Source organism: Amphibalanus amphitrite, unplaced genomic scaffold (assembly GCF_019059575.1).
Source record: "Amphibalanus amphitrite isolate SeventyFive unplaced genomic scaffold, NRLGWU_Aamphi_draft 000437F_arrow, whole genome shotgun sequence".
NCBI classification, from domain to species: domain Eukaryota; kingdom Metazoa; phylum Arthropoda; class Thecostraca; order Balanomorpha; family Balanidae; genus Amphibalanus; species Amphibalanus amphitrite.
In genome coordinates, this window is record NW_024881931.1 from 320,822 (window position 1) to 342,909 (window position 22,088).

Genomic DNA, 22,088 nt, shown 5'->3' on the forward strand with positions numbered 1-22,088 from the left:
TTATGCCAGTAGGGTTAAGTTTGTTTACTTACTTCATTTAGCTGTATGGTAGGCATGTAGGTATATGCGCTTTTCGAGGAGCGCTGCAGATCCGAAAAATTGCTCGCTTCGCTCGCACTTTGCTCGCTTCGCTTGCTCGGTAATAAATTTATTTTATTTACTGGTGAAACCTGAGCCTAATACCTGTACCTGCACCTATACCTGATGCTAATCGAAAACCTGTATTCTTTAAATCCACAGAGTTGACTTTCCGAGCTGGCTCTCATCGTTTTCACTCAGTTTGGCAAGCGAAGAAAATGAGCTTAGAGCGCGTGCTCTCTGCTCGGCGCCGGCCTCGGCCAGCCTGGGGCAGAGATGCACGCGCTGACGCCGCACCCGTGGTCCGATTGCGCCCATCTTTTGATACGATGGTCCGCCCCACCCAAAGTTTGTGGTCACCAAAATTCACGTCGATACGCGGCGCCGTTCCGGCGCAAGAAGACACATACGGCTGACGGACACGCAGACAACTTGTAATTTATTAAGTAAGATAAAATGTAACGAATCATACCCATTGTCTGGATGCCTAAGCTGCTGGCCTTTCAACTGCAGTTGTCATTCACATTGATAACGGCGCGTGCGTAGGGCTGCGCCGTTTGCACACGTATCTTCTTCTGACTCGTGATTCATATAATAACATGTACTCTTATGCAGTCATATTCATGGAAATATAGCAGCTTAGCCTACGGTTGATAAAAGGATGCAGCTCATAGGTAACCACAAGAACAAATGCAAATATAGTGAGCCTTGAGGCGTGCCACATGTGTATTTTCTACAAATTCTGACCAAATATCCCCAGTGCGTGGTCACACGGCGCAAAACTTGCCCTCCCCTGCCTGCTGATATTGCCCAGACAGGCGACAATGTATATCGGTCACATATCGACACCACAACCAGACATCAGGTGTCGACAGCACAAAATGCATGTTCGGTGTGGGCAGTCCACTGACACGCTCACATTTATCCATTTCTTGACTACACAAAATAATACATTCGAATCCCAGAAGCAATTTTCTGTCGATTGGTATTCATCGCTACCAAGTTGGTGAAACTCGTCTGCCGTCTAGAAATAAGAGTACAAGTCAGCTCTCCCTTTCTCTCTCTATCTCCCTCTCTCTCCCTCTCCCTCTCTCTCTCTCTATCTCCCTCTCTCTCTCTCTCTCTTTCCCTCTCCCTCTCTCTCTCTCTCTCTCTCTCTCTCTCTCTCTCTCGCTCTCTCTCTCCTTCTCTCTCACTGTCTAGGAGGAGTGGATGGAGCCGACCGTCAGCGAGGAGCCCTCACTAACTCCCGACAGACTGGCGCGGCTAATGTCCCGACGGCGCTGTTTCTGTCTCTGTAACGTCAACACTGACGAAGACAGGCTCGAGGACTTGGAGTGTGCTCCACTACCGCTACCGCTGACGCTCGCGCCGGGCCGCCCCGTCGGCAGCTTCATCTCCAGCACCTCCTCCAGCGAGTTACACAGCAGACCGAGGCGGCGCATACGCGTTGACACGATCAGTCCGGCGGGCTGTGGCAGCGGCGCCAGCGGGTGCAGCCGCAGCGCCTTGAACGGCGTGCAGTCGCGCACCAGCTGCGTGGCGTCCTGCTGCCGCCCCAGCAGTCGGTTTGTCACCAGGCTGTTGCGAGCCGGCCGCGGAATCGCCGGTATGCTCACCTCGAAGTAGGTCGGTTCTGCCTCGGCCATGGCGCGGAGGTAGCTCTCGATGGCCGCGCGATCCTCCTGTTCGCTCCTCTCCTGCTCCTCCGGGCTGGAACTGGCCTGTGGTGACGGTGGTGCTGGTTGTGGTGACGGTGGTGACGACGGTCGGGGGCTCTTCAGTGCCCCTACTGCTCTGACGGCGGTCTCAGCGGCGGCGGCGGCGGCAGAGCGTCTCGGAACAGCCGCCGAGGATCGCCGACTGGCGCGCCGGCTGCGTGGGTCCCCGGAGGCGGCCGATAGACGAGAGCCGGGCCGCTCCTGCAGCCGTGGAGGTGCTGTCAGAGGGCTGACAGGGGACAGTTTAGCTAATCGCACCATACCTGAGTGCTGACGTCTCCTACTTACGGGTCTGTAAGAGCCAGCATACGGCGCCATTTACACACCCACGCCATTCACACACCCAAGCCCGCCTCACCTGCTGACGGCTGGCGCCGGGTCCGTCAGGAGGGCGACGTCGGCAGGGCTGCCGCACCAGCAGCTGGTTCACCACGTCACTGGAGAGCACCAGCACGGAGCGGTGGTGCGGCGTGCTGGTGACGATGGAGCGCGTGCCGAACTCTGCCTGGAGCAGGCGGCGCTCGGGCGGCCAGGCCAGCAGGATCGACTGCAGCAGCACGTGCTCGTCAGCGTCCCAGACGTTCACCACCTGCGGGCGGAGTCCGACCGGTCAGCGCTGAGCCTCTGACCATCAGCAGCAGTCAGCTTTATATAGCTCCGTGATCATAATTCACAAATGTATCAAGCATATGATTTTTTTAAAAATAAGATTAATTTGGAATAACATGGCGCTTAAGATATTTTGCCTAACGTTGAAACGGTGACGTAGTATTGACATAGTACATTCCTCCCGCTGCTAACTCACGGCGTCCATGTCCACGCTGATCACTGCCGCCTGAAACTCGTGCATGGCCACGTCTACAATGCGGCTGTAGTGACCGGTGAGTGTGGCCACCGGGCGGGCGGTCACCACGGGGTTCCACAGGCGCACCAGTCGGTCCTCCCCACCAGTCACCAGCAGCTGGCGGCGCCACGAAAAGTCCAGCACGCGCACACCCTGATCGGAGACGGGGAGGAGCGGTGAAGCAAATTCAAGAGAGGCTAGACAAACACCTCGTTTCCATGACACGTCTACATCGATTTAGATAAATTTCACGTGCGTTTTTCTTGGATGTTATTCAACTTCTGCAAAAAACGAGTGTAATGGTTTTAGCTAAGCTAGCACCTAGTCCTATATTTACCTACATTTTTAAATGCTGCCTAAATGCTATGATGAAGCAAATCCATGTTGTAAAATTGGCTTAGCTTGTGTCATGGAAATGTAGCCACTGTTATATAGTCACAACGAGTGCAATATATTTGAGAAAAACACATTACCAGGTTTGTGTGACCCCGTCAAGGATAAAACGAATCAGTAGCCAGTGGATGGTCAGCTTTAGACGACGCATTTTATGTCAATCCCTTTCGCTCGGGAGTAACTTTTTCAGGTGTTTATTACAGATGGCATATGTAGATTCTGTCCGTACCGGTACAAAGGGCAAGTGTGTGCTCCAACAGTACATAGCTGACAATTATTGGAATTTGGAAGTGGGTAGAGGTATTTTTATATCTACCTTGGGAACGGCGAACACGTAGTCCTTCCACCGGGAGTTGAGCTGCTGCATGATGACGGAGGAGGCATCGTCCTCCGCTGACGAGATGACGGTCTGGTTTTTGGCGCAGAAGCCGATCGAGGTCACAGGACTGGTGTGTCGTGACCTCAGTGTCACCAGCTGCACGTGGCCCGAGTGTTCGGACATCTCCTGTCAGCGAAGGCAGGTTCAGCGGTCATGCTCGATCAAGTGGTGGACAGCTAGGTGTCGGAAAGGCCTCAGGACACCCGATGCTGGGAAATGTACCTCACATAAAGTGCTTAAATAGCCACATGGAGGTCGTGCGGATAAAATGAAGATGTATTTTTTCAACTAACGGGAAAACCGTTTATAGGGGAGGATAAAACAAAAACGTCTCCTGCCCCGGCGCGGGTTATTGGCACTAAAAATTATTACCGAGCAAATCTCGTACAGAGCGAAAGGCGATTGGTTGGTTCAGACCTCGGGCTCGCACTGAAGCCCAGCCAGCAATTCGGTTGGGGAAAGTGCGGGGACAGTGTTGGGGAAAGCTTGGGGAGAACGTACAATTCCCCTATCGGATCGGGGAACGGTCCGTGTTCCCCATCCCTTCCCCGACTGTATCGGTAATATGTTCAAAAGACATGGGGAAATCACACCGATGCCCGTACGGGGAAAGAGCAGCATTCCCCAATCAAACCCCACTGTTGGGGTTCGGTGGGGTAAAGGATCAGATTCCCCGTACGGGGAAGGGTGCGTTATCCCCGACCCATTTTCAAGAACAGTTTGATTGGGGAAAAGTAGGGGAACTGTTGAAATTCCCCGCTCGGGATTTTACACTTAATCCCCAGACGAATCCCAACCGCCAGTAGGACGTCTTGAGATCGACTTCCAGCATGTAATATAACAAGTATTCAATAAAGAAAAATTGAATCTTGGGAATGTTAAAAGCAGTCTAAGGAGCAGTTCTAGAGCTATAGGCTCATGCATCGATTGAAGGGAGATATAATAAATAAAAAATATAACGATATAACGATTTTTTATAATCGTTTTCATGACAGGTGATCTGGCGAATGCATCAAACAGTGACCAAATTTGCACCAAATCTCTTTTTCATATCTTCATATCATATACCTATTTATTTCAGTGTTTTAATCGAAAATAATGTCTGATAATTTTATCAAATCGGCACCGTATCTGGACCAAATGTCTACCAATTGTGTACCAGTTACCTATCATGAAAACGGTTATTCGCAGACATTTGATTGTAGACATTGGATCTATGTAATTTTCGACCTAAAAGAGAGGAAAAGCCGTCTTGGTTTACGGGGCCTGCTAAGCCGTGTGGATGAGGACACGCATACGCCATTACTTTGAACGAACGTTGCAGTGCCCTTATTTCATGAGGTAAAAACAACTTTGACAACTTTCAGGATCTATGTTTCTTCTCACACTGCTGTGGCATAAACATTACGTTTTCTTTCTTCTGTCATCACTCATCGCATTGAAATTACAAAATCATCAAAATTTCAACAACACACTGCTTACGACTTAGAAGTGTCGCCTCAACGCAGCGAGGGGAGGGGAGGGAGGGGTAGCAACGGCCGGCCGCCGTCGGTTCCGTCCGCACATCTGGTTGAGGGGCGTCTCCTGTCGCCATCTGTCATCGTGAATGGGGCCGTGCCGACGCGTCAGACGGGACGAACGGGGGAAGTCGGTCCAGAGTCACTGCGCTGCGCGGTTGTGTGAGCAAGCCGTGGGCTAGGTACCGCTCCAGGTCAGACAATGGTTGGCACTGAAGAGTGCGGCGACACTACAGAGCTGTGAACGAAGACGGTAAACGGCGAGATGTGGTGACCGCTTGACTGACCTGTGCCCAAAGTCGTGATCTACCGCTGGGGTCAGTGCGTGAGAAGCTGGACTCGGCAACAACGGAGGACGCAGATCGACGAGGAAGATATGCTGTGTTGGTAATGAACTAAAGCACTTAATTGTAACGAATCATGATAGATATAAAATGACGATGATACTAACTCAAATTTATTGTAAAAGACAAAGCTTCCGATACACACAATATCTTGATCACAGTCTAGGGTATGCAGAATATGACGTAAAAATGACTGAGGTCATCAACCTCCGTCTGAGATTATCCTTAAATTGCCCGGACAATATAATGTCATCAGCCTAATGCTTTATCTGCTTCTGTTCTAGAGGGACGTCTGCCGGTTACGACCGGAAGGCTTCCGACGGGACTTGGCAGAACCCACAACAGCAGTATGAACCCGGCGTGGAGTTAATGCGTAATTGCTCGCATGAGCAACCGAAGAGCGACTTCCAGGCGAAGCTGGTAAGCAGTTTATGGGGGTGGGGGTTAGCTTAGAGCTGTTGAACAACCTGTCCTTCACCCAAGTCTAAAGGCTGAGACACACTCTTTCTACAGCCAGAAAATCTCATGCGAGAGCCCATTAATTAAATACATGAAATCACGATCGCTTACAGGGATGTGCGAACGATTGACGCGATTGTAATAAATACATGTATTTGAATAGGCTTTCGCATTCCATTTTTTTTTTGTCTTCGGAAAGAGCCTGTTTCAGCAGCTCTACTAGACAGCTCTGTTTGTGAAAGGAACTTCATTGTTATCTTGATAAACTAGCAACCGATTTTAATTGTCAAACGGCGTTCATTTATCTGTCAAGTGCTTTCGCGAGGAACTTCGTAAGGCGTAATATAGACGTAAAACATTTATTACCTAATGACTTTCCTGGAATGAGAAATGTTTAGAAGTACAAATTTAATTATTGAATTTTTATTTCCTCTTTTAATTAACTATTCAAAGTATATCACATTCGTTTTTTAAGCACTTTTCGTGGGAACAAGCTATAAATAAGTGTAATTTCATAAAATGGCATTCAACATGTTTCAGCGTAAGCTGAAGTTTCCCTAAAAGGACATTTCATGTAGTAGCTAGCTGTAAAACCTGATTGATATACCTACAAGTGCACATATTTTTGTTTTTGTCCACAGCCGCAGAATTCCTGGAGATGCGCTGGGACATGGATCATAGCAAGGTGGCTCTCAACGGCATCTGACCGCTGAGATGTGTCTGAAACAGCCAGAAGGAAGACTCCAGTTGTGGATCCAGGGCACTACTGAACGGAAGGCCGGACCAGCTGTAGGGAGACTACAGAAAAGCCGTCGTTCTCAATCTGCTGAACAGACTCCTACTGCAGAGGATCAACTGGGGCTCGACGTGTTAGAACTGGGGTTAGACCGGTTACCAGTGCTCGTGTTCGTCACCTGTTGTTTGTCACTGCTGCGCTGCTGCTGTAATGTTTGCCACCTGCTAAGCGTTCACAATGTATTTTAAGTGAATAATAACTTTTTTAGTGTTTGTCTTGATTTGTAACGAGTATATCAATTATCAAGCATGTTAACCTTTCATCAAATGAAGGACTCCACATAAAAATAGTATAGGCTGTGGTGGTACAGACACATACCATGCTTGGCCGACTGTTGTGTATTGATCTATGTAGTCGTTAAAGCGTCTTGAAAGTCTGGAAATAAACAGGCATGGCCAAATGGATTGGTTCTAATTATTTTCCTGTGTGGTTTTATCGTTTCCCTATTGCGGGGAAACAAGTGGACAATTTTGTTTGTATGTAAACAAGTATGTTTATACAAATATTTGTATGTTTACAGACAAAATAAATAGTCATTGTCAATTTTAATGGGACCCGATTTGTTTCCCAGTGCGGTTTATTACTGGCTTCTCCGTACGGGGAAAAAAGGCAGACAAGGCAGTAGGGCCATTGCCAAGTCGGGGAACGGCCGGGGCTCGCGCGGGGAAAAGGTCTGGGAACGTTAGGGGAAAATCACGGTTTCCCCGATCGGGGAAGGTCTCCAGTAAGTATAAACCCGTATAGCCGGGTGGGGGAATGTGCGGGGCTCGCACAGGATCTTCTTGGGGAAAATGTTCGATAACCCCGTACGGGGAACCGACCTTAACAACGGGTTTTAACCATAGTCGGCGCGGGGGTAGCCTGGGGGACGTTTGGGGAACGCTTGGGCAGTTATACCGTTTCCCCGTACGAATCCCGCACAAAGTTCCCCGTACAAAGTGTCTCAAATCCCAAGCGAACGCTCCGTTTTCCCCAAGAGAACGGTTGGGGTTTCCCCGAGCCTGCCCCAAGCTCGCCATAGGCCTTCCCCGTACGGGGAAAGCTCCGATTTGCTGGCTGGGAGCTTTACTTGATTTGCCACTATGCATCTTTTTTGTGCCAGTGTTTTGATACAAATGCAGACCAGAGTCGGGGTCACTTTCGAAATACCGATACCAACGTCTGTCTCCACTCATAATAAGTTCACAACCAACATTAGAAGGTTGAAATAATGCATGCAAATTGTTTTTGACTATCGTAACAATTTATGTTGTACATGGACGCCTTTTCACATGAACTTAAGCACTTTGTCTGTCGCTATATAGGCAGTATAAGTAGGCTACTAATTATAGGCAGCTGCTTTGCGGTGCTATTTCAAGATCACCTCAGTCTGTTTTAATCTCCCATTTTTATGTCATGTTAGAAAACTCTCCCCCACTTGACAAACTCTGGGGCGTCAACCACGCCAATCAAGTTTTAATTAAATTTAAACCTTTGATGGTCTCTGGAATTTTTCAAGTCGGAACTGATGAAAGGACAGAGTTTAATTATTTCTAGAACGATTTAGGGTGATTAAAACTGTTGTTTCATCCCCAATATATATGCATGAAGTCGTTTTTCGTGTAACTGAGCAAGTGCTTCGATATAACCTTGTTCGGATTCAACAAAGGCTCGAATGCACAACATGCTGTTAAGGCAACGTATAACCAATGCAACAGAATTTCGACATTTTGATCGTAGGATGACGACTGACATACAATATATGACACCCAGTGTCTAGAAAACACATGTACGTAGGTGCTTATAGATAGCAATATTCATACGCTACTTGAGGTCCAGATAGTTATATTGAAAACACACATCCAACTTGGATTTAGAATGTCACCCACTTAACATTGAAAACCTTGTGTAGCATTGTTTCAAAGGAACGCGAAAGCCGTGGACACTTATAAAACACTTTGGAGGGTCGCTGCTCTAGCACCACCTGCCTTTGGCTGTACTTCAAAGGACGCCGTTTGAAATAGCTCCGCGCAAAATTCGCGACTCACAAAAGGTCAGGCTGTGGCGCTGTTACACTTAGCTTAGTTGGGTGCGTGTTTTGTAGACCTCTTGAAATAGGCTTCTGTGCATCTTTTACGCCGAGTTTTATTTGCTTACGCCGAGCAAACGTTGCCGCTGAAATTTTTCACTCGATGGAGGGAAATTAAGTGGAGCTGGTGGTTTCCGTATTCTACCATCTTCCCATTTCGTCCCATCAATCTGCTTCCTCAACAATAAATGACATCAACTACTTTCCGATTGAGCGTTGGAATAGCCACAAGTGCGGTCACCAGCACTTGCTACTAATCACCTCGTTCTCGGTCACTAGCTTGAAGACCGATCCATGCTCAGTCGCTCACGATGCATCGAATGATCCATTAGGGCGTCCGATTTTCGAATATCTACCTTGTTTTGGTATCTTAAAAGCATTTTGGGATGAAGAGACTAACAAACTTTTTCGCCCTTTAGTGTGCCCTAAGAAGTCGTAGAACCTAGCCCCACCTCTGATCCACAGACCACTAGTGCCACCTCTTGTAAGCCGAAGAAACCACCGAGGTAAATAATGCCCCATGACCGTTGCACACGTTGCATATACTAGGCAGCCGTAATGGGGAAAGCGGGGCGGAGGCGTGGCGAGGGACTCCATCGGTCGTCTGGGGTCAGGGCCCTGCCAACGCTGCCACCGCTGCCAACGCTGCCAGTGCGTTGGCATTGGCAGTTTCACCAACGCTGCCAGTGCGCTGCCAGCGCATTTCGCGAGCTGACGTCATACTTTGTGGTAATGTTGGAGATACGGGTTTGTTGATGTCTCCATGGAAACCCAATTTGACACGTGTGCTGGTAGCGCGCTGCCAGTGCAGTGGCCGTGAAACAGGGCCCAGGTCGTCGGCCGGAGGGTGTTTGGGCGGTTGGGCCGTGCGGGCTGGGGTCGGCGGAGAAGGGAGCGCCTGGAACTGTCTGGAAACGAGCCCTATATCAACGCTGTCCAGTTGAGAATATAGGGAAAGGGAGAAAGAATGCTGCGTCACCAATCTCGGAGTGGAGAGAGAGAGAGAGAGAGAGAGAGAGAGAGAGAGAGAGGGGGGGGGAGAGAGAGAGAGAGAGAGAGAGAAAGAGAAAGAGAAAGAGAAAGAGAAAGAGAAAGAGAAAGAGAAAGAGAAAGAGAAAGAGAAAGATATATATCCGTTGTCATCTTCGCTTTGATCTTTTCCGACGAACACAACTGTTGTTTAAAGAGCACAATTCACTGAAGAAGGTCGCATGGCCTTCACATTTGGATCGACAGGTGGTTGTCAAATGATTGTTTCCATTAAGTTATGTTCAATTTGTTTCCTTCCGTCTTGTTGCGATGCTTGCTAACCGGTGTATGAGGCTTCAAGAACGCCACACAAAGCAGATACTCTATTTATATTAGGGCGAAGGAAAAGTAATCATCCGATCGCGGCTGACATAAGCGCGGCGGTCTAAATGATCTCCGAGCGGGATGAACGGATGAAAAGCGACGGGAGCAGTTCAATAAACAAACGACCCGGAGCGTCGACAGCTCTATGATGCCCCTGACGCTGCGCTGTGTATAATTAATTGAGCCGCCAGTTGTGTCAGGGACTGTTTTCGCTAGCCACGCCCCTCCTACCCGGTCTCTGCCGAGATATAAAGTGTCAGGCGGCGCCGGCGTCAGGTCACCATAGCCCGTGACTGTCGTCGGCTTGGCCGCTGCTCTGCTCGCGGCGATGTGGCCGTCCGTCTCGGTGTTTGTCCTGCTGGTGAGCTGTTGGCTGAGTCCGGGCGGCGCCGGCGCGCACGACGTTCCCCTGGAGTCGGCGATCGGAGCCGGCCCGGAGCGGCTCCAGGCTGTGGAGCAGAGGCTGTCGCAGCTCTCAGCGCAGCTGGCGCAGCTGGACGGCCGACTGGAGGCGCGGCTGGCGCAGCGGGCGGACGGCGAGTGGCGGCCCGAGGACTGCTCGGCCGTCCAGCAGCGGCACAGGCTCAGCGGCACCTACACCGTCTACCCGCCCACCTGCGGCAACGGCGGCGGCATCCGCGTCTACTGCGACATGGAGACCGACGGCGGCGGCTGGACGGTCATCTCCCGACGCGACGACGTGCCGCACCACCAGGACTTCAACCTCAACTGGCAGAGCTACAAGTGGGGCTTCGGCAACCTCAGCGCCGAGTTCTGGCTGGGCAACGAGTACCTGAACCTGCTGACCAGCGTGGACCAGGTGCAGCTGAGAGTGGACCTGAAGGACTGGGAGAATCGCACGGCCTACGCCACCTACACCCCGTTTTCGGTCGGTACAGAAGAGCAGCAGTTCGCCCTCTCAATCGGCAAGTATGACGGAACCGCTGGAAATTCGCTGGCATATGTAAATGGCATGAAATTCACTACAAAAGATCGAGACAATGATAAGACAAGTCCCAATTGTGCGGTTCAGTTTCAAAACGGATGGTGGTTTAAGGACTGCTTTAATGCCAATCTTCTTGGCAAGTACAGTAAGACGGCAACGATTCCCGCCTGGAAAGGACTGGTATGGAAGGACTGGAAAGGTGAAAAATACTCCTTAAAACACGCATCAATGAAGATCAGGCCGCTTCACCATACACAGTGGTGTCACAGATTGCTGTGAGCTGTGAGTGACCATTTCAACTGATGATGATGATGATGATGATGATGATGATGATGATGATGATGATGATGATGATGATGATGATGATGATGATGATGATGATGATGATAATGATGATGATGATGATGATGATGATGATGATGATGATGATGATGATGATGATCATAGCGAGGTGGACTGGACATGTTCATGATGCAATAAAGCGGGCACCAGAAATGGTATTCGATGAACTGAATAGTGCTACTGAGGTACTTGCAGAGTGACGCTCTCGGTATTTCTACTAGTTGATTCACTTTGGACATGTTGCTGGGCTGAGCTTGATGAAAGGGCGTCTTTATCTTAGCACCAATATGCATTCATGCACTTGGATAGTCAAACAGGTGTTGACTGAGGACTCATCGTTTTAGAGCGCAGGCTTGCCACAATTAATCGCGTCTCTCCTTATTGAAGTATCGTCCTCTTGCGTTTCTATCAAATAAATGTTTGGCTTCACCAGGCTACATTTTCTTACACAGATGTGTACTGTGTAGACTGCATAGGTACTATATAGGCACTCATTATTGCTTGTGTGCTTTAGAAACTCGACTGCGGCCCCAATGACCATGACCACTTGACAAATGATATTAAATCGATTTTGAGAATCGGCGTCGAAGCGAGTTGATGTGGACTGACGTAACCTGCAAGCAGCTTACTATCACGCTCGAAAATAACGTGCACTATTTTTGCCTATAATAAATGATTTATCACGAAGTGATGATAATATAATGCTGATAATTATTTAATAATAATACATGCTTATCATGCTTATAATAATGATTGATGATGATAAAATGCCTGAAACGTGATTTTGTGGATATCGAAAAAATATGGTAAGTACAGTATGTCTAAAAAGAATGTACCGTCGCCACTACGTGGCGCTGGTGTCGCGAGCCGATAGTTGGCTGAATCCGCACCAGACCACACATTCCCAAGCGCTCGGTGACAGCTGCGCAGCGGCCGGTAGTAGCGTAAGCCCGAACCTTCGTGACACGACCGGGGGGGGGGGGGAAGGGAGAGAGGGAGGGGAGCGGGCGGGGCAGCGCGTGTAGGGAGGGGTGCTCCAGCAAGCTGGCAGTTGTCGCGGCCAAAGGTCAAGGGGTCACACACCAAGCGAACGGACGATGATGTGGGTTCGTGGGGATCATGAACTTGTGTGTGGTAGGTGCGTCTTGCGATGCACGGGTGATACGCCAGGTCTAAGCCAAAGGATTCAGGGGAGAGCTGAAGAAAAACACCTGGTCAGCTACGGCGAATAATGGTGCTGAAAAATGGAAAGTATGGGTCAATGCAAGCCTTCATGACTATAAACAACTTTTCTGAGGACGCAAAGGCCAGCATTGAATAACGATATCCGGATCGAAATTAGCAATGATTTATAATTACATGCCGAACTAATAGCGCTGCAAAACCCTCCTAGTAAATTGTGAAGTCGGATTATACCCACTTGAATTAAACTATCCTAAATAAAATTGTTGATTAACTGTCTAACACTGACGTTCTTTATCATACGATAAGTATGGGGTTAACCAAGATTCAGCATCTTCCGCGTTCAAACAATCACCTGTAAGGCTAGAACATTAATGGCCAGGTAAAAAAATGGTCGGGATTTGATTAACCGGATTATAAGTCGATTTTTTTTTAGTCGGGATTTGATAAGTCGGATTTTTTTACGCCAACCGCATTTTTAAGTCAAGTCAGGTCACTGATCTATGACGTCATAAATGAGCAGTCCTAAAATGAACTGTGTGAAACTGTCCTAAACTGTCCTAAAATGAACATTTTAGGACTTTGTGCACAGTCCTAAAATTTTCCAACTTCGCAACACCCTCAGTGCAGAGCTTTCATAGGAAGATGAAACTTACAAGATCTTATAGTATGATCGAGAGGTCTCACAACTTGTATAAATGTATATCTCGGATTTTCTGAAGGGTCGCCTGAGATCAGGTCGGTCTCTCACCATTAAAAGTCAGGGGAATATGGAAATTGCTAGTTTGGTCCGGAAATGATATACAACTATCTCAAATTCTCAAGCACACGGAATCGTGATTTCATACGCTCCTTGCAAGGTCTGATGCTTCAATTTTGCTTTCTTGATCTTGGGTGACGTCATTTATCACGTAACTAAGGCTATCAGTTTTTCGTCAATAACTCCCGATCAACTAAAGCTACCGAGTCAATAAAGCCACTAATGGACATGAAAAGACCTGCCGAATCGATCGATATGCAATATGACCTCCTTTGACCAGCTTCGTGACCTGACGGGCTGTGACCTGACCTTGACCCGAGGTTAACATCTTAACTCTCGCCCGTATTGGTGTTTTTCCAGCCGCAAACGTATAGTGTTAGTTTGACTTAGCCTGTCAGTGGGGGTCCGCCCTGTTGGTGATCACTTGAATAAATAAATAAATAAATAAGGGTCCGTTGGACCCCCCCCCTTACCGTTTCGCCCCTGATCGAGCTAGAGCTTCGCGGAAAAAACGAGCGTGTTAGCCGTGACGAGAGGAAGTCGATGATACCCAATTTTAAGGTACTAGGTCATCGGTTGACTTTCCAGGTCAGGTCAATGACCCAAAATTCGGGAAAATCGGGACCTGTTACAAAGTCGTAAAGCGTGGCTGCTATGGGGTTTTCGGGGTGCTGATCACGAATATCATGTTAGTTTTGATCACAGATGATGTCTTCATGCATTTAGGCCAGGTCGGGTCAGGTCAGGTCAGGTCAATCAGTAAGGGTATTCGTAGTAGATGGCAACCGCCTCTAACAGCTTCGCAGCATGTTACGAGAGCACCAAAACTACTTCGTAAATGTTCATATGGCTGCTAAATTCGAATTCAGCTCCTACAACTGGCCTATAATCATGTAAAACTCGAAAGAGTGAACCGAGGTCATCAAAGGTCAATGACCTGACCTGACTTTCCGGTGACCTTGACACCCACCCTAATGCATGGAAGCAACATCATATCCCATGTTTGAATGCTTAAAACCACGAAAAGACTGCAAACGCGCCGCTAATGCGAGCCGACATACGCCGAATCGCGATTCAGGCCAAACATGGTCTCGAGAAGTAGGTCGCAGGTCAAAGGTCATTAAGGTCAGGGTCTTGACAGTTTCAGGGTGGGTGTAAAATTGAACAACGCGAGGGTACTGAAAGTTTCGTCGCGATCGGCCGCTTTTTACGCGAGTTATTCGCGAAAAACCGAGGGAGGGGGGGTCCGTTCGACCCCCCTCCCCCCTCTATACGGGCGAGGGTTAAGTTGATCTCACCCGAAGAAAAGGCATACCATTCGACACGCCTGAGCTAGACAAGCACGATGCTGCTAAAATCGCGGATCTGCGATCATTTTTAGCGAAGTTATTTACCAAAAACCGAACCTGTGCCTTGGGCCACTTGACCTGACCTCCGAAGTCATCGGCTGACCCTGGTCCTTAAATCGGAGACCAATCGCTGCATTTCGTAACGACGCACACGATCGTTTCTTTCGTGAGGCTCTAGCTCAATTAGGGGCGAATCGGCGAAGGGGCTTGTTTCCTCACTTCCAACCCCCAACGCCCCCTCGGTATTCAGAAAACCTGAAGGTCCGGTGAGGGTTAAAGCGTTTCTCCTGAACGAGGAAGAAATGTAAAAGTCAAAGCTCTATAGACGTCCTGTAAAAGTGGCCATAATAATAAATTCGTTAGAAATCATATGCTTTTTAAACGACTTCCTCATATAAAATCGGGTGCTGGGACCAATTTTATAAACGCTTTAGAATGGACAGGGCGTCACTGGCTAAAGTTTGGGTGCAGAAAATGGCTATTACCTAAATACAAAATGGTTTTCATGCATTTCAGTCAGTTGTATATTGTCGGTCCCAGTGGCCGAGCTAAAAAAAAAAATAATCGGTAGTGCTTTGCATCTTTTACGCCCTAAGAAACTACACCATCTATCGAAGTGGTCGGGCTTATTTGAATGGGAGGGCGCATTATGCACAAATCGTGTGCTTTCGTTTGTTTTGGACTGTATTTTACCACATCCACTGCTGGTGTCACTATTAATATTATCTAATGCCGTGAATACGACAGCATTCCATTTATAAGATTGGGCCAATGGAGTCGCGCCCCGCGAGCTCGGTTTTCCGCTGGGCCGCTACAGGCCAGGAAGTCGGTCTTCGCCTGAGGGCAGGACAAAGGTCAGCGAGGGAGCGCGGGGTCAGCCAGGTATCGCCCAGTGCCGAGCGGATGCCGCTCCCTCTCCCTCTCTTCCCCTCTTCTCCCCTCCCCACCTCGGTATAGATGGGGAGGGACCGAACTGCCAATGACATGCGAGCGGTCAAGGCCGCTCGCGCGGCAGCGACCCTGGCGGCCGGGTGCCGCAACTGGGATTCAGCCAAGTTACCGATTCGCCCCCTGTGGGAGAGCCAAACCAGGGGACATACTTTTTAGATATACTGTACATATAACTATTATGATACCAACATTAGCTACACAGGATCTTCTCTCGACTAACGCGTATCCGTTCAGAACCTGCAGCCCAACTCAAGAAACCAAAGAAAATGTGTGACCATTGAACAATATATGGATATTACAAGTTACATCAAATGCATGACTAATGGACAGGTTTTGTTTTAGAGATTTGATCGACCAACGATAGGACAGCATTTATAATCTATTCATTATTCGATGATTGGGCGATGATATTTGACGATTCGATGATTCGGTTTTTAATGTTTTGTCATTTACCATTGCCGCCGGATTGGCCAACTCAGGGCCCGGGCTAAGCCAGACCTTATTGCGCAGGTCTTGGCCATTTCCACCATCGGGAAACTCCTGGTATTAGCGCTACAAAATTTAGATGCCAAAGTTGGACATGATCATAAAACTGGGCACGCTCCGCTTCACTCACGCATTTCAAATAGCTAAAGCTGTTCCTAGTTCCTGCCGACTGCAGACACAAGTCAGCCTTGCTCGGAGTCTCATGGGATAAGTCCCCGAGAGGTCGAACCCAGGCACCCATTACCGGGAGTCCGATATTCCACCAATAGAGTTAAGAGATGGACACACCGATGCTTCCAGCTTCAAGTAGTAAATACAAGTAGTAAATAAGAATTGTAAGACGGAACTGCCCGTACCGAATTTCAGTCGTAACCATTCAAACATTTACTAGCGATGTACGAAGTCTGAGTGGAATTGCACTGGCAACCCTAACTACGCCACCATTTCCTTCTGGTAAAATATTTAGCATAAACTAGGTAGGGGAACCTAAGAAAGTCGCAACACTAAGTGAACGGTATCAAACCAAGACTTATCCACAAACCCTGATAGGATTCAGTTATAATCATTTGATCATAAAAAAATACAAGTACAGTAAGTTGTTTGTACAAGTACAAGTACAAAGTAAGTTGTTTGTTTTGTTGGTTTAGGCCCTTTCGGTCTGACGAGACCATTTCAAACCCGGAGGGATGATAGGAATTGGGGAAAGATATTGGTCACGGCGGGTACCCCGGTGAGTCGCCGGGGCTGAGCCCGTCCAGTCCAGCAACCTGACACCACACCCGACTACAGGCCTGCTCGTATGGGGCGCTTCCCTCATGCGATAAAGTTGCCCGTCTAGCTGGGAACAGGGGGTTGAGGCGTAGAGGAGAAGAATTTGACTATCCTGAGGATGAAAAAGACGGAACGGTGTGAAGTAGCTTAAATCTTTTTGGATAAGATATTAGTACACAGTAAGCAGTTCAGATCTTTAGACAAAAACAACAAAAACAACAACAACAACAACAACAACAACAACAACAACAACAACAACAACAACAACAACAACAACAACAACAATGAAGCATGCATGGGCCGTCAGTTGGTTTTGCTTTTCGAACGGAAGTCACTCCTCATACTCCCCACCTAGATTCGTCACAAATATTGATTACCATTTACCACAGTCAATAATAGCCGTTTTGACGACGGCCATCTGGTACACATTTGGTGCACATCTGGTGCAGATTAGTTGCAGATTTGGTGCAGATTTGGTCAAATTAGGTTCAGTGTGTCTCTTAGTAGCTATCAGCTAGGTTTGCACTGCTTGCTTATATGCTTGCTTTGTCATATTATCAGAGAGTATCATCGATTAAAACACTGAAATAAGGTAATAAAATAAAGATATTTGCTGTACAAGAGATTAGGTGCAGATTTGGTCAAATTAGGTGCACTCGCCGGATAGCCCGTCGTGAAAACGGCTAATATCATCGACTACAATGGACACTGTTCTCCTCACCTGCCAAACCATAACCTGCTTTCGGTCGATCACCAGTTTTTTGAATAGCGACGAAGTTGGCCTGAGAAAGCGCAAGATATAGATGTCGCCACCGTCGTCACCAAGGATGAGTAAAGATGGCGCTTCCTCCCGGTCGGAGTCGTGGTGGGCCACCATGCAGGTGACGGCATCAGGCAGGCCGGTCAGCTGGCAGGGCCGGCAATATGAGTCAGGTCACTGGGTCGACCGGGACAAGGTCTCTAGAGCACCCTACCAGAGACGGTTCGCTGACCGGCAGTCATCTAAGCTTAACCATTTCAAAGTTCGAATCAGCTCAAACTTGCCAATATTAGTGTTGACTTCACAATGTTTGCATCACAATGGAACACTTGGGAACCAATCTGGGCGATCTCGATTGGTGAACACCAGTACGCATTATTCATTGGGTATCGTGACACGTTCTATGCCACCTGTAAACCACTTGCCTTCTGGTGTCAGCTGTCAGCAGCCATAAAGTCACAGCGGGGTAGGTAATAGGCTTGCATACCTATATATTTGCATACCTACCCAGACGTGTAACATAGTTCATGCTGAGACTTAGCTGGATACTTGACGCTCTCGATACTTACTTACTCGATACTATTGCAGATTTATTGTGGGTTACTAATCGGTACACTAGTAGATGTATCGGGATGTGCATACCTGATACTCTGGTAGGTGCACCGTAGCTGAAGCGTCGTAGAAGTGCAGCGACCGGTCGGAGGTGGAGAAGACAAAGTGCATCGAGTTGGCCATGTGAGCGGCGTCAGTCACACGGACACACGGACTCGAACCTGCGGCGCCGGTTGAGAGGGTGAAGGGGTGTCAGGCCGACAGGGTCTAGAGCAGCACGCGGGTCAGCTCGCACGCACATTGCAACCTGATCTGGTCTGGTCTAGCATAGTTTGACCTGACGTGGCATGACCTGTCCTGTTCTTACCTGAACAATATCAGATGATGCATGTAAACTATTGGTTGGTTTAATGGTCCTTGCTACATCATGAAGATAAGTTACTGTTACGTACCATAAATACCTATAACATTTTTAATAACATTATTACAGAGCAATTATTCCAAGTACCCGAAAGGGGTACGGCGGAATGAAAGGGACGGTTACTATCTTAGGGTATGAAAGGCACAACTAGTCTACTGGTCTATTAAAACGTTAGCGGGAGAAAGCAGGCGCAGCCGTCGTCCCACTCCCAGGTGATCACAATACATATACAGTCATTGACCAGTAAATCCCCTCTGCCGCTATTGTATCTATCACTGAACATCTATACATCACCGTGCACAGTTCAGCGAGCTTACCGGCGGAGCGTGCGCCTGTGGCGCCGAGGGGCAGCTGGTAGCCGCGCTGGAACTCCAGCTGGGCGTCATACATGGCCACTGCGCCGCTGACTGTGACCGAGAGGTAGGTGTGCACCGGCTCCGTTACCACCAGCAGACGTACCGTGGTCGCCCTCTGCGGACAGAGCAGGGAGGGGAGAGATGGAGGGAGAGGGAGAGGGCAGGTCGAGGATATTACGCGAAACGCTCGGAAATAAATTTTATCTAAAAATAATTCTAGCGCTAGAGCTATTTGAATTCAGAGCTATTCAACAATAACGACACTGAAAAATTATTTTGCAAAAATCAACGTCAAAGAAACACAAAACACTCACCCTATTCTCCTTTAGAAGCTTAGTGACCATGTCGTCTTTGAAAGGCGCCTCCAGCGGCTCCTTCTGGGGACACGTGTATACCAGCAGGTAGTCCAGCATGTCCAGCCAGCTGACGCGGCCTCTCCCGGAGACGTCGACCATGTCAAACAGGTCCGGTCGCGCCAGCGCCGGCAGGTGCGTCTGCACGTACTCGGTGAACTCGTGTCGGCCCACCGGCCGGTCGTACTGGCTGCTCAGAGTGCTGTCGGAGGGCGGATCCGGCACCGGGCTCCGCCTCTTACCCGACCCTGGGCGCCGCCTCTGGCCCGGCCCTGAGCGACCTCCGCCCGACAAGCCACTCAGCAGACTCCGCGGCCAGCCTCGGCCAGCCAGGCGGGGCAGACCAGCCTGTCTCCTCTTCTTCTGAACCCCAATATCGAGCTCGGAGAAAGGTATACCGCTGATGAGCGAGGGAGTTCTCTCCTCCGCCGCAGTTCGCTGTCTGGAGGAAGGTTCCTTCTGGCGGCTGCCTCTGCCGCCGCCGTGAGCACTACGTCGGTTGGAGGACAATTCGAAGAGAGAGGCACCGATCAGAGATCGTGGTGAATTCACTGGACGCTCTGATCGAGGTGATGCACTGGAGGACCGACTTGTGGGACGACTGGTGGAACGGCTGGTGGGACGGCTGGACCGACTGGCGGGCCGGCTAGTGGGACGGCTGGTGGGACGGCTAGTGGGACGACTGCTGGGACGACTAGTGGAACGGCTGGCTGGGCGGCTTGTGGGACGACTTGTGGGACGGCTGGTGGGACGACTTGTGGGGCGGCTGACGGGGCGGCTGCCGGGACGACTGCAGGGACGGCTGGTGGGACGGCTGGTGGGGCGGCTGGTGAGACGGCTGGCGATGGCTCCAGGTCCGGCCGGGAGGAGGGCCGCCCCGGACAGGTGGCGCGCTGGAGGGCTGTCGCCTCCGGACCCGCTCGCGCTGGCCGGTCGTGACCTCGGCGAGGTGCAGCGGGACACCGATATCTGAGTGGTGACCGCCGGCCGGACCGCTCCAGAGGGCACCGACCTCCCACGAGACGGCAGGCTCCCGACCCGAGCCGCGTCCGGAGCCGAGTCGCTGCCCTGGGAGGTCGACACCGATGGACCGCTGGAACTGAGAGAGAGAGAGAGAGAGAGAGAGAGAGAGAGAGAGAGAGAGAGAGAGAGAGAGAGAGAGAGAGAGAGAGAGAGAGAGAGAGAGTTTACTTGTTTACCTTCAAACAGCTTTCATCAAAGAAAGTGCGGTTGTAAAATTCAAGTTTTATCTCCAAATAGCGGATTATTGCCCAGACGTGTTACCATTTACCAAGCTGTATTTACATTTTAGAGACTCTGTATCGAAAACAACTTATTTGCACTGGTAAAACTTCATACCCTAATCTTCAAAATTAGCGAGCAGTGACCATCTAGTGACGCCTAGTCGTTCAGTATGTATAATAGCCAGTTATTGCCCTTGCCTACCATTCCGAGTAGGTATGCAGGCTGTGCTATACGGAGTCCTAACCTATCGATGGTGCCTGGTCCGCCTGTAGCAAACAGACGCCTCAGCAGCAGCAGCTGTCCAGCCGTCAGCGCTGGAGGTGCAGAACCGCCAGCACCGACTCCATCGTTCCTGTGGGGGAGACCAGCATCACAGACTGTGGAAATGTGAAATGAGCATTTCTGAAGCCGGCAACATTTATCATCATCCGGTAGCTACAGACGGAAAAAAGCCGGGTAGTTGCTGTCGGTGTTGTGGCTAATAAAAACTACGGCGGACGGCGGATCCTTTCGTAGCGTTGAGTGCTGCGGCACAGCATCACCACAGGCGTGTACCACTAATGCCATCTAGTGGCGAAAGGATGAGCTAGACATCGAGCATTGCGGCACAGCATCACGCAGGCGTATATCACTAATGCCATCTAGCGGCGAAAGGGTGAGCTATGCATCGAGCATTGCGGCACAGCAGCACTGCAGGCGTATATCACTAATGCCATCTAGCGGCGAAAGGGTGAGCTATGCATCGAGCACTGCGGCACAGCATCGCCACAGGCGTGTACCACCACTGCCATCTAGTGGCGAAAGAGTGAGCTAGACATCGAGCACTGTGGCACAGCATCACTACAGGCGTATACCGCTAATGCCATCTAGCGGCGAAAGAGTGAGCTAGATATCAAGCACTGCGGCACACCATCACTATTCACTACAGAAGTATTCCGCTAATGCCACCTAATGGCAGACATAAAAGCACACCACATACGGTGTAGCTACTTTTGCTATTGTATCTTTGTACCTAACTAACTCGGAAATAAATATATAGCTGTTACTTTCAATCCAGGACCATCCGCTTTCCATCCTAACTCTGACTAAAAACTTACCGGTTATCAGGTGTCAGTGAAGTCATAACCAAGGCAAACGAGTGTTGACCCTTTTAATCACAATACCGTGAGGTGTTATGTGACAAAGTACAAGGACGGCATCCGGATAAGTATACACACAGAGGAGGCGCCACGCCAGGTCGCGGACGGTCTGTAACTCGAAGCCGCAGCCGACCGAGGGAGCCGCGCGGTTGCCGTTCCCCTCCCCTCCGCTCCGGGTTTGGTCGATGATTGGGGAACCGTTACCCCGCCGAGTTGCTGTCGAAATGGTGCTGGTTCTTGATGTAACCTCAGTCACCAGTCGGTACCTACAGCATCCTCTGAAACTTATAAGTCAGTAGGTACTCAGTCTAGTGTGTGGTTTGTGTCCAGTCAGTCTTTTCTTGAGATGAAGTGAAATATCACCTATTGACCCAGCCCTCTGACTGAAGGGGAGGCCAAACACCCTCTCCCTGTCTGCTTTCCACGGTATCTCCGAAAGTAATGCCGATATCGCCACTACGCTTTGTGTGTTCCCTGCATCCCTTGTAGGGGAAGCCGGGGGAAGCCCGGGCGCGGGGGAAGC

The 22,088-nt window shown here is 49.5% G+C and overlaps 1 protein-coding gene and 1 long non-coding RNA gene across 2 annotated transcripts; one reads left to right on the top strand and one right to left on the bottom strand.

The window, feature by feature from the left end:
• Nucleotides 1–491: 491 nt before the first annotated feature.
• On the bottom strand, nt 492–21,549 carry LOC122391429. The gene is made up of 10 exons (XM_043385329.1): nt 21,524–21,549; nt 20,671–20,778; nt 19,143–20,280; nt 18,790–18,943; nt 18,142–18,272; nt 17,461–17,646; nt 3,353–3,541; nt 2,605–2,796; nt 2,158–2,388; nt 492–2,000 (listed from the first exon to the last, which is right to left on the bottom strand). The coding sequence occupies exons 1-10, from the start codon at nt 21,547–21,549 to the stop codon at nt 1,278–1,280; spliced, it is 3,078 nt and encodes a 1,025-aa protein (XP_043241264.1). The 3' UTR covers nt 492–1,277.
• On the top strand, nt 5,061–7,085 carry LOC122391431. The gene is made up of 3 exons (XR_006258348.1): nt 5,061–5,319; nt 5,561–5,696; nt 6,377–7,085. It is a non-coding gene; the product is annotated as an uncharacterized LOC122391431 (long non-coding RNA).
• Nucleotides 21,550–22,088: the final 539 nt, after the last annotated feature.